Genomic DNA, 13,111 nt, shown 5'->3' on the forward strand with positions numbered 1-13,111 from the left:
CAAAGGGTTGTGTAGTTGTCTGTTGGTTTGTATCATTTATGTTGTTCTGTGAAAGTGGTGGTATTAGGGCTTGTTTGTTTGTGTGTGCCTCGACGGAATGGGCGGGTAGAGTTTCTGCTATCTGCACGCTGGTTGTGGTGGGCCGGTCTGGGCCAAATTCACGCGAAAATGAGCGGGCCGAATTTTTGTCCCAGTCCAGCCCTGCCTCTCCCCCCCAGTGCAGCGCTATGTCACATAATTTGGAGCGACGCCCACCCCGGAAGGGTTGACTCCCACTTGTAGACCAGAGTAGACCAATGCGTTCCTCCAGGCTTTCATTTGTTTTGCGCCGACGAAAATGAAAGCCTGGTAGCGAGGCTACAGCAGGGGTGAAAAAGACAAATTTCTCTTGTGGACAATAAAGTTGACCTTGACCTTGAGGGAAAATAGGGAAAAACTCTTAACCCCAGCCTCTAAACCTAACCTATAAATGCTTAATCACAACCTGGATCTTTTTCTAATTGTAAAGCTATCTCTAAAAATCTTTTTTTTTAACCATAAAACAACCATTTATCCAATGATGAACAGGAAAATGATCCTCACAATTGTCCATTTCTCAAATTCTACCATACTTGTAGTGTGGGGACTTACAACACACGCACAGACACACACACACACACACACACACACACACACACAGACACACCATGTCTGCTTTTCCCATATGAGGCGTAACCATAGCACCGAGGCCTGCGGTTCATCGTCGGGGCGTGACACTGACATCACAGTCTACAGATAATGACTCTGCCAGACAGGAAGTAGAGAGATGCTGAACAGGAAGGAAGTAGAGCAGAAGGAGGGACATAATGAGGTCATTACCCTTAGCAGAACAGACGCAGACTTAAGCAGTAAGCTGTGTGTGTGTGTGTGTGTGTGTGTGTGTGTGTGTGTGTGTGTGTGCGTGTGCGTGTGCGTGTGCGTGTGTGCACGTGCGTGCGCGCGCTGTATGGTCATTTTTTTCAGTCACAGGATTTTGGTGAAGTGGTGACATCACTTCTGTGCCGCTAAACCAGTATAAATCCCTGATTGGCTACGCTAACCCGACCTGTCGGCTTAACTGATTGGCCGCTTGTGCCACATAGCCTATTGTAAATCAAATGGAACGACTTGCATCATTCTCGATATGCGAGGCCCCAAAGTACAATGGTACTAGTATTAGTATCGGTGTAGAATGGTGGTGCCGTACTAGTAATTAATCATCATTTGGCTTCGATCGGATGATGCTAGATTGAATATTGCATAATGATAGTACACTCCCTACACAGAAAAAAACATGACCTTTTTTGTCTTTCCTTTGGTGTTGTTCACCAGAGGGCGCCAGAGACTTGAATACCAGCTATGATTCTGTGACAAAGTAATAATCAATAAGGAAAGTGTGTTTTGTAGTTCAGAACTCTTCCTGGCTGGCTTACTGTATGATGTACAATAATACTAGGTACAGTATGTTAGTATGTACTAGTATGTATTAGATCAATGCTGTATGTTGCTCACCGTACCTTATTCTAGTGAATAGCAGAGATAAGACTAACTATTCTGTACATCTAACTGTATATGTAATTGTATTTTTTTTTTACAAAGGGGTGCTCTTATCGTCATACTGTACATCATCATACATCATCATACATCACATTCCGTGCTCAGTCAATCAAATCATCTCAAATTTGGTACACAAAAACACAAAGTTGGGCATAGGAAGGGCCCCTCAATAATAAGAATTTAAAAATCACACCCGTGTGAAGTGAGGGGCGCTCTTATCATCATACATCATCTCATTCCAGCCAATCACATCCTATGTCCGGCTTTTAATGTTACACGATGATGTAAAACTGGCCATTCATTAACCCATTTTGGGCGGGAACCCCTTTTGGTGTTTTAAACATTATGTTATAATTTAGCAATTGAAAAATAGCAGATCTACAAGCTCGTAGCGCGCCACCGAGTGGCGCACTACGAGCTTGTAGGTCTGCTATTTTTGAAAAATCGTGAAAATGTGGCACAAATTTGGAATATATATTTTTTCAGAACGAACGTCTTTAACTCAAATCTTTGCTTCTGGGGGGTCCCTGGAACAACATATTTTCAGATGGGGGCCTGAGGCATATTACATATAATTTTTGGGGTCCTTGACATGAAATATATTGAGCACCACGGATATAGAAACATGAGGTTTTTCAGAAAAACACACATTTTAAAAAGACATGTTTTCGACGTCATGCCTAAATGGGTTAATCATTATCAATGGCATTTAATGTTTGTTTTAGGACAAAGTGTGTTTTTACACGCACACTAAAAGCTGGACATAGGAGGCCGTCAAACAAGAAAGCAAAAGACTATTACTTTAACTCTGAGGGTCTAAAGTTTTGTCTTCTCAGAGAGAATGTGAATGTCACTTGTGAAAGTCTGTTACTTGTCTGTCAATGTCGCTTGTCTAGTAAGCAACCTACTGTACACCTGCACAAAGGAGGACTAAATGAACTGTATTTTGTGAAGTTTACATTGAAACAAAACAGACAGGTTGACGGCCTCGTACTTGTGAATAGGTTCTTTGGTCTCATTGTTTAAACAGAGGATTATTGTTATTATTTTTAAATGTAGCATTGTTTCTGCAATGCCCAGTGTCAATGTCACTTGTTTAGTTGAGTTATTGTCAAGGAACCAAAGTAAATACAAGGCCCCTGTATGACAATAGCCTGCTGACTATATGCTGATAATGTCCACTTCAAAATGGACAGAAGTCCTTACGATAGCTATCAGACGTGTTGCTATATTTGCTACATTCTTGCTAAGAAGACAATAGTTGTTTTAAAGTATCTGACAGGGTCACAGACAGTGGGCCCTGGTCCAGAACCACTGGTCCTAAACAACATGATATCTTAACCCATTTTGGACTGAGGTCGATAAAAGAAAGGCTTCAAAAAAACATTTTTCTGAAAAACCCATGTTTCTATTTCAGTGGTGCTCAACCTTTTTCATGTCAAGGACCCCCAGAATTATCTCTATTGGGCCACGGACCCCCATCTCAAAATATGTAGTTCCAGGGACCCCCCAGAAGCCAATATTTTAGTTAAAAATGTTCGCTCTGAAATATATATTCAAAGATTTGCGCCACATTTTCACGACTTTTCAAAAATAGCAGACCTACAAGCTCATAGCGCGCCAACGAGTGGCGCGCTATGAGCTTGTAGATCTGCTATTTTTCAATAGCTAAAGTATAACATAATGCTTAAAACACCAACATGGGTTCTCGCCCAAAATGGGTTAATAACATTCTTTGCGGATAACATAACACATGAACAAGTATCGTAAGTATAGTATTAGTAAAAAATCAACATTATACTGTAATATTCTGCAGAGTATAACTAGCATCTGTCAAAAAATACAAGTTAATAAGGAGTGGTATGGGAAGATGGTTAGGGTATAAGTTCTAGGGAGTGAGATTTTAGGTTCATAAGGAGCACTAGGTGTGAGATAATTAGTCCTATGGGTGACTGCTACGGGTGAGATAGATAAGAAGTGCTAGGGGTGTGATATATAGGCTAGGGGTGAGTGTTAAGGGTTGAGATGGATGCAGTATGGAGTTCTAGGGAGTGGAATACTGCAAGGGGGTGAGATGGATAAGGAGTGCTAGGGGGTGGAATACTGCAAGGGGGTGAGATGGATAAGGAGTGCTATGGGGTGGAATACTGCAAGGGGGTGAGATGGATAAGGAGTGCTAGGGGGTGGAATACTGCAATGGGGTGAGATGGATAAGGAGTGCTAGGGGGTGGAATACTGCAAAGGGGTGAGATGGATAAGGAGTGCTAGGGGGTGGAATACTGCAAGGGGGTGAGATGGATAAGGAGTGCTAGGGGGTGGAATACTGCAAGGGGGTGAGATGGATAAGGAGTGCTAGGGGGTGGAATACTGCAAGGGGGTGAGATGGATAAGGAGTGCTAGGGGGTGGAATACTGCAAGGGGGTGAGATGGATAAGGAGTGCTAGGGGGTGGAATACTGCAAGGGGGTGAGATGGATAAGGAGTGCTAGGGGGTGGAATACTGCAAGGGGGTGAGATGGATAAGGAGTGCTAGGGGGTGGAATACTGCAAAGGGGTGAGATGGATAAGGAGTGCTAGGGGGTGGAATACTGCAAAGGGGTGAGATAGATCATTTGTGCCACCGGTGAGCGAGTGCTAGGAGATGAGGTATACAGCAAGGAGTGCTAGGGGGTGCAATAGATGAGGAGTGCTAGGGGGGTGAGAGCATAGGGGTGCGCGCCGACGCTTATCAGACACACCAAAAGTCCGACATGCGCAAATCACCCGTTGCTCCCGACATGCGTTGGACCATTCGGTTAGTTAGGTTATGGTTTGGGGTAGGGTAGGGTAGGGACTAATGACTGTTAGCATGTAGCTAGCAGGGAGTGCTAGGGGGGTGTGAGATATAAGGTTGAGGTAGAGTCTGGAGAGGTGAGTTTTCAGACCTCATCCTTGATGAGCACGACCTGTGACAATAAGGTGATGGAGGTTGTGATCCAATCAGAGCGGGGTGTCCTGGGCTCTGTGTTCAGCGATCTGATCTGCAACGCCGTGGGAAGGCCACTGTTGATCTTCATGGAACCTCAGTCACACACACGCGCGCAAGAATGCACGCGCACATGTTCAGTGCACACAAATATACGCACGCACGCACGCATGCACGCACGCACGCACACACATTCCATGTGTCCCAGAGGAGTGTGTTCAGAGGTATTGTGAGTTCTGGCAGTCAGTGAGGAAGCTCCTCCTCCCTGACGGGCCGGGCTTCCTAGTATTGTTGTCACATCCGTGTGTGTGTGTGCGTGTGCGTGCGTGCGTGCGTGCGTGCGTGCGTGCGCGTCTCATGTCAGATGCATGTGATGTGATGTGATGTGCGTGTGTGTGGGTGGGCTGTTGTGCAGGTGCATAGTAGTTACAGTAGATTTTTTTGTCGTTGAAATCATACTTGCAGTATACTGTAACTGTACAGTATGCAGCCTCACATACAGTAGGCAGCAGACAGTCTGAGATCTCTGCCTATACTGACATGTCTGGGGACTTATTAGAAATGCAAGGTAGTTCCTGGGAATGGCCTCTAACAAACCTACGCCCCTCTGCACTGCTTTGGAAACCAATCATGTCACTGCACCAATCTGATAACCTGACTCCACCAGATGGGGCAGCAGAGAGTACACTGGGTTCCCCCCTCCTGCTCCCATCTGGGAACTCTCAGGCAGACTTGATGCCCGGCCACAAAAAGGCCTGGCCAATCAGCGGCAGCTAGAGGCGGGATCAAGGCAGCACTGTGTATTCCTTGATCCCGCCTCTAGCTGCCGCTGATTGGCCAGGCAGCTAGAGGCTGTACTCTCTGCTGCCCCATCTGGCGGAGTCAGGTTACCAATCTGAAGGACCACCCTAAAGACAGTGCAGTCATAGACATATATATAAACTAAAGGCTAGATGGCTCAAGGCGGAGTCTCCGACGTAGTTCACCGGCGGCCATCTCGCTGCCGTCCTACAGTACAGTACGTTCTGTGGTTGCCATGGTGATCAGCTCAAACAAAAATAACTCGCTCAACATTTGACGGATTTACAAGCGGTTTGGTTTGTTACAAACGTTATCAACGTGGCTATGATTCAGGATGGTTATCTGCTTAATGTTGTTTTTCATATGAACGTCATATAATATAAGTATGCGGACGTCTCTGACGTTTATAACAAACCAAACCATTTGAAAATCGGTTGAGAATTGTGCAAGTTATAGTTTTTATGATTTTAAAAGTGCATGCCCCATAGACACAATGTTATGAGTGAGCGAGCTGGACTGTAGTAAGATGGCCGCCACGTAGCGACGTCGCTCTCCATTGGCCAGCAGCGCGGGCGAGCCATCTAGCCATCAACTCTGTCACACAAAAAACTATTGAAATTGTTTGCGTCCCACCCATCTGACCACTTAATATGGGTGTCATCTCTAATCTCTAATCTCACCTATTCTCATTTCATCTCATTTGACCCTCCTCTTGTCCTCTTGTCTTATCTTTCTTCCAGGCTAGAGTCAGAGATTGTTACGCTGGAGAGTGAAGAGTCCCAGATCTCTGCCAAGGAGCAGGTTCTACGGGAACGTCTGCGAGAGACAGAGCGGTCTATAGAAGACCTACAGAAGGTACAAACCATCTAGTTGAGACAGAGCGGTCTATAGAAGACCTACAGAAGGTACAAACCATCTAGTAGAGACAGAGCGGTCTATAGAAGACCTACAGAAGGTACAAACCATCTAGAGACAGAGCGGTCTATAGAAGACCTACAGAAGGTACAAACCATCTAGAGACAGAGCGGTCTATAGAGGACCTACAGAAGGTACAAACCATCTAGTAGAGACAGAGCGGTCTATAGAAGACCTACAGAAGGTACAAACCATCTAGAGACAGAGCGGTCTATAGAAGACCTACAGAAGGTACAAACCATCTAGAGACAGAGCGGTCTATAGAAGACCTACAGAAGGTACAAACCATCTAGAGACAGAGCGGTCTATAGAAGACCTACAGAAGGTACAAACCATCTAGTAGAGACAGAGCGGTCTATAGAAGACTTACAGAAGGTACAAACCATCTAGAGACAGAGCGGTCTATAGAAGACCTACAGAAGGTACAAACCATCTAGTAGTGTCACGGTCACCATCCATAGGTTTGGTTTGGTTTCCATGTTCACAGCAGACAGCCGACTGTCACAAAAGCAATCAAATTGGCTTTCATTTCGTGTTTCTTTGTTCTGGCAACAGGCCCAATGTAATTATACCTACTTTAAGAACTATTCTCTATTATGCTGAGTACCCGTACAATAATAGTTTTTTGCCAGGTGCTGCCTCTAAGCCAGGGGTGGGCAACTTTGACGATGGAGAGGGCCACTATATTTCCACACTCACTCCCTAGGGGCCATATATTACTGTCTATTTACTATTTTTGCTATATTCGAATTGAAATGTTGAATTATTTTTTACTATTTTTGAATTGGAATCCTGAAAATTAACATTTTTATGTAATTTCAAATGCCTTTTAATTATACTTGTGTTGAGCAATGAGCTACTAATTTAGACTGAAGTAATTAAAGCGGGTCATGTTTGCATGTTGTGGAATTGTAAACAGCTGAAACCAATGTTATATCAGTATTCTGACATTAACCTGAGGGCCGCATTAAGTGAAGGTGGGGGCCGCATGTGGCCCCCGGGCCGCCAGTTGCCCAGCCCTGCTCTAAGCCAATGGGAGACTTACCCATAAAACCCATAGTCTGAACGGCGCAGTGTGGAGCTGTGAGCTGAGGCAGAGGCTGCGGAACACACACTGATTATAGATGTTCATAAACGAGAGCTTTCTGCACCTGGCCGTGACTGAGTCATTGTTGTTTCTTTATCGTTACCTCAATATTGTTTTTTAATAAATTACAAATGTAAAAACATACAACATAATAAAAATGCATTGTGATTTTCTTTCACTTCCAAGGATGATACTTTTGTATACATTTAATTTTGTCATCATAATGTATGAATCCAATGTCAATTGAATGAATGCGGTGATAATCCACTAGGTATCAGCATGGTGACACTGTTTCTCTTCTGTCTCTTACAGAGTCTGATGATTACAGGTGGAGGTAAGTAAGACCTCCCACTCACTCAGCAGTACTAGTCACTGTGCACCTGTTTGTTAGGTCGTCTATTTTCCCTGAAGGTTTGCCCCACAATAATATAGGGACGCCCTAGGGTTCATTTTGGTTAACTCGGTGTTGTGTTCGAGCGGTTGTAGTGCGTGTGCCTGTTGTCGTGTTTGCATTGTTTGTGTTCATTGTCAAGGAAAGCAGGTGCTCTGGTGGCGCGGTGGTAATGTACTGTAGCTGCCCACCAACACTGAAGTCTGGGGGTTCGAATACACCTCGGTGCGTCCGGCTTTGTCGAGCGTCTATCTATACCAGTGGTTCTCAACCAGTGGTCCGGGGACCACCAGTTGTCCTTGAGGGGATTCCAGGTGGTCCCCAGCTATAAATGGAGAGTTTGTAACCAAACGTTGTAAATATAGATCTTTAACTCTTGAGAGCGTAAAATGAGACCCTTACGGCTCCATTTGGTTTCATTTCCGCTCCTAAGAGTTAAATTATTGTTAAACATCTGTGTTACTTACCGGTAATTTAAAAGAAGTCTACACAATTAGAGAATGTAGAAGAATTGTTATTTAGCTCAACAAAGGTTTGGGTCTGAGAGGCTAAATGTCATCATCAATGGTGGTCCAGCTCAAATGCTGAATAAGTAATATAATGGACCGCGATATGAAAAGGGTTGAAAACCACTGATCTATACAATTGGCGAGTGTTTTCGGGGGAAGGGAAAGTGGGACGGGGGACGGGGGGTGATAATTGTCACCGCATGTCACCCTGTGGGCTGGCCCGGCTGGGGCGGCACCTGTCAGCAGGGAGTGTAGGGCGCGAGGAGTAGGACGAGGAGTTGCACAATCCTCCCGGTGGGGGCTGGCAGGTTGAGTCACTGCCATGTGTGTGTGTGTGTGTGTGTGTGTGTGTGTGTGTGTGTGTGTGTGTGTGTGTGTGTGTGTGTGTGTGTGTGTGTGTGTGTGTGTGTGTGTGTGTGTGTGTGTGTGTGTGTGTGTGTGTGTGTGTGTGTGTGTGTGTGTGTGTGTGTGTGTGTGTGTGTGTGTGTGTGTGTGTGTGTTTGGGGAGGATATAATTGGCATAAAGCTTCAATTGGGGAGGGGAAAAAAAGTAAAACAAATAGAAAAAATAGAGGATATGATATTGTTGTCCGCTGAGCTGGGTTCCAGATCTGGGTTTGTGTGGATAATAGACTCGCTGAGGCAGGGGGGACGCAGGCCAGGGTTTGCGTCCAAAAACTGCAAATTGCACATGCGCACAAGCAAGCACATGCACGCGAGCACGCACATGCACGCGTGCACGCACACGCACGCACACACATACACACACACACAAAAACACACACACACACACACACACAAGGTCATGACTCTGCAGCCTGTACTGATCCCCTCTATTCACCAGAAATACAGCTCCAAACGCTTTGTTCTTGCTAAATCACACACACACACACACACACACACACACACACACACACACACACACACACACTTCTGCTGCATAAGCACTGCTAGTAGGGGGGTTTAGGGACAAGTGAGGGGACAGAAAAAGAGTGAGTGAGTGAGTGTGTGTGTGTGTGTGTGTGTGTGTGTGTGTGTGTGTGTGTGTGTGTGTGTGTGTGTGTGTGTGTGTGTGTGTGTGTGTGTGTGTGTGTGTGTGTGTCACGCAGAGGTGTGGCCACTGAGTCTATGGGTGTGCTCTGTGTGTGCTGTGTGTGTGTGCGCGTGCGTGCTCAGTTTGTGTGTGTGTGTGCACCACTGCTTGTGCTACTTGCCTGTGTATTTCACGTGCTTTTGTTAGGGTATGAGCCATGTGTGTGTGTGTGTGTGTGTGTGTGTGTGTGTGTGTGTGTGTGGACTGACGGTCATTTCCCCTGCTGTGCTGCTGGTCAGTGGATGCTGGCGGCTGCATGTCCCACACACACCCAGACCACCCAGTCCTAAGCAGTCAGCCCCAGGTCAGCGGACCAGCCTCTGGGGACCACGCCACGCCGCGACCCGGACCACCCTCTGGGGGAAACGCCACATCACGACCTGGTAAGAAGGGTGTGTGGGGGGGGGTGTGGGGTGATGGTGGTGGTGTTGGGGTGTGTGTGTGGGGGGGAGGGGGGGGGGGGGGGAGGATGGTTTTGGGTTACAGCCAAGATAGATTATATAGAACGGTATTACAGAGATACAGTACACACACACACACACACACACACACACACACACACACACACACACACTCGCACTCACACATAGTCAGACATGGAGAGATAGGCACATGTGTGCACACATGTGCGAGCGCACATGTACTGCAGCCATGGAGGCTCGAACAACACACACATGCGCGCGCGACACACACACACACACACACACACATATACACACACACAAGCTCTAGTTGTTGTAGTAGCAGCAAATAGCATTGCAATAGTGGCAGAAGTAATAGAATGTAGATATTAGCAGTAGTAATAATAGTAGTAGTATTATCAATAGAATAGTAGACTGATATCTGTTAGTATTTGTAGTTGTACTGTTAGTATTGTCATAGATATATGGATAGATATAATTAGTCATAGAAGTAGGTATTGTTTGGACAGTAAACAGGAAGGGTATTTCTGAACATCCTGTGCTTAGCTATTGTTTAGCTTACATAGTGTAAATCGTTCAATGTCTTTATCAAATTATTTTATTATTATTATTATTATTACCCTTATTATTATTATTATTTGTATTATTATTTAGCTGAGTTAGACTGACATTGTGGGTCGTTCACACATTTCACATCTAAAGATGAGAGGGCAGACTGTATGCCTTTACATATATATATTTTTTAAAACAGCGTAGTTTAAACGCGCCAATTGCAGTACTCTTAATTAATATTACATTTAAACTTAAAACTCTGAATCATACCACCTCAATTTGGACACTGCTCTCAAATTACATTACGCTGTTTAGTGTTTACATATACTGTAACTGTTTTTTTTTTCTTTTTGTATACACAATCAATCTTTTATCTTTTTAAATGCACTCAAAATAAGAAGTTGTGTGTCTTTGGGGGAGTTCCAGTGGCCATGTGGACCGTCTCCACTCCACACAGCAGCCCAAAGGCTCTGCTGTATGAATTTTGTAATTACATTTTTATTCCACAATTTTACAGTGACTACATTTTGTTTTACTTAACTGTGTGTGTGTGTGTGTGTGTGTGTGTGTGTGTGTGTGTGTGTGTGTGTGTGTGTGTGTGCGTGCGTGCGTGCGTGCGTGCGTCCGTCCGTGCGTGCGTGTGCGTGCGTGCGTGTTTAGAGTAGGATCAGTAAAAATATCTCTGCTTTCCTTAACATAAACAGACACATGCAAAACAAACACACACACCAAACATAGGTGGACGAAGAATTTGTGGGAAACAGTTTGGTATCATTATTTATATCATAGTTGACACCAGTCAACAGTTCAGAAATGGTACCAGGCACAGTAAGAAAACTACTAAATGGTTTATTCCTTGTTTTGTTGAGTGTTAAAATAAAATAATATGTTGTCTGTTTGCTACAGTCTGATGTAACAACATTGTGCCCTTCTGTGATTCATAACTCCTCTTCCTCCTCCTCCTCATCAGATGGATAAACATCGTTTCACCCATTTAGGCCTGACGTCGAAATTTAAAAAAATGTCTTCTAAATCATGACAATTTTCTGAAAGATTTGAGGCACAGTTTAAGGATTTTTCAAAAATAGCAGATCTACAAGCTCATAGCGCGGCACCGAGTGCCGCGCTATGAGCTTGTAGATCTGCTATTTTTCAATAGCTAAATTATAACATAATGTAACACCAAAAGGGGTTCTCGCTCAAAATGGGTTAATTCATTGCAGTCCTATGTGACAACCCACACCCACCTGGTGTTCTAAATTAATCGGTTAAAATAAATGGGATAAATATTATGATATATAATATTTGCTCTAATGGATTCAACTGATTGTGCACAATGTTCTGATAAGATCAAGACAGACATTCCACTAAAACAAAAACTACCACTGACTGAAGGTGAACAGATATTCCTTTTTTAATGGAAATGATTCTGCTAATGATTCTGGATAATAATTATATCACTGTTTCCGAAAGGCAGGGCCCTTTATGGGTCTGTCTGTAACTCTCAGATCTAACACGGGAGATTTTTATACCATAAATTGGGGCCCAGAGATGAAAAAAGGAGGTATCAAATGGAGGCCCGCAAAAAAAATTTACGGTTGAGAATCACTGTTTTGTGCATGTGACGTGTGCTGTGTCCCTTATCCTCACGCCCTTCCCTCTGCTTCTCCTTCCTGAACCCTGTACCTCCTCCCGACACACCTCCCTTCACTCCTCCTCATCCTCCCCCCCACCTCCCTCCCCTCCCCCCCACCCCGTAACAGCGATGTTTGCCATGGAGATCAACGTGCAGCAGGACCCGCGCACGGGAGAGCAGCGCGTCCTGTCGTCCAGCCGCGTGAACCCGCTGGACGCGGCCACGCGCGGCATCAAGGTCTACGACGACGGCAGGAAGGTGGTGTACGAGGTCAGCGCCTCGGGCACCGTGGCCACCACCACCGCCACGGAGAATGGCTGGAGCTCCGCCCAGGTGGACCAGCTGATCCAGCGGGCGGCCAACCCCGTCGCTGGTGGTGGGAGGAGCCAGGTTACGGTGACGACCGCCCCGCCGGCCGCCGTCAAGCCGTACGTGTCGCCGCTGGACATCGACGACCTCTCCCCGCCCTCCTGCGCCCCGCCGTCTGTGCCGCACAGCCCACCCGCCCCACCTGCAGTGACCCTTCAGAGGGACCCCCAGCTGGGCATGATGCCCCCGTCCTCTGCCCCCGTCACCAGCCAGCCCCGCGCCGCCGCCGCTGCGCCGGGCCCTGAGCCGGCCGAGCTGGCCAGCCCGCCCCAGGCCAGCGCCGAGCACCCGGTCACCATGGTGTTCCTGGGCTACCAGGACGTGGAGGACACCAGCGAGAGCCGGCGGCTGCTGGGCTTCGACGGCGCCGTGAAGGCCGAGGTGGTCCTGATCGACGACGACGACGAGAAGTCCCTGCGGGAGAAGACGGTCACCGACCAGTCGCTCGTCGACGGCACGGCGGCCGACCTGGTGTCCGGGCGGCCGGCCACGTCGGACGCCATCAGCACGGAACTGTCGTCAGACGCTCGCGAGCCCGACAGCGGCTCCTCGCCCCCCGCCATCCCCTCCGACACCCCGGCCCTCCTCCCGCCGGGCCTCACCGCCGCGACAGGTATAGACAAGAGGAAACGCTGTCAGTGCTGCGTCCTCATGTGACTCAATCTTCTTACCCACCAACCACCTCTTCCTCTCTTATCCTACTCTTTCTGGATGGTTACTAACAGAAGCCCCCCCCCCACCTTCCCTCTTCCTCCTCCTTCTCCTCATCCTCACGCTCTTCTTCCTGGACTTGATTG

The 13,111-nt window shown here is 46.6% G+C and overlaps 2 protein-coding genes across 2 annotated transcripts in view; both read left to right on the forward strand.

Annotated features, from left to right (window-relative positions):
- The window catches only part of kiaa1958 (KIAA1958 ortholog), a 218,481-nt gene that overhangs the window by 119,928 nt on the left and 85,442 nt on the right, over positions 1–13,111 (forward strand). The gene's annotated exons all lie outside the window — the stretch shown is intronic.
- palm2akap2 (PALM2 and AKAP2 fusion) overlaps positions 1–13,111 on the forward strand; it is a 158,777-nt gene that overhangs the window by 79,217 nt on the left and 66,449 nt on the right. Inside the window, exons 6-9 of the mRNA XM_079523956.1 lie at positions 6,081–6,195; positions 7,655–7,676; positions 9,575–9,718; positions 12,073–12,927. Coding sequence (XP_079380082.1) covers positions 6,081–6,195; positions 7,655–7,676; positions 9,575–9,718; positions 12,073–12,927 — 1,136 coding nt within the window. The remainder of the gene's footprint in view (positions 1–6,080; positions 6,196–7,654; positions 7,677–9,574; positions 9,719–12,072; positions 12,928–13,111) is intronic.

The sequence above is a fragment of the Electrona antarctica genome (assembly GCF_951216825.1).
Source record: "Electrona antarctica genome assembly, chromosome: 16".
Lineage (NCBI taxonomy): Eukaryota > Metazoa > Chordata > Actinopteri > Myctophiformes > Myctophidae > Electrona > Electrona antarctica.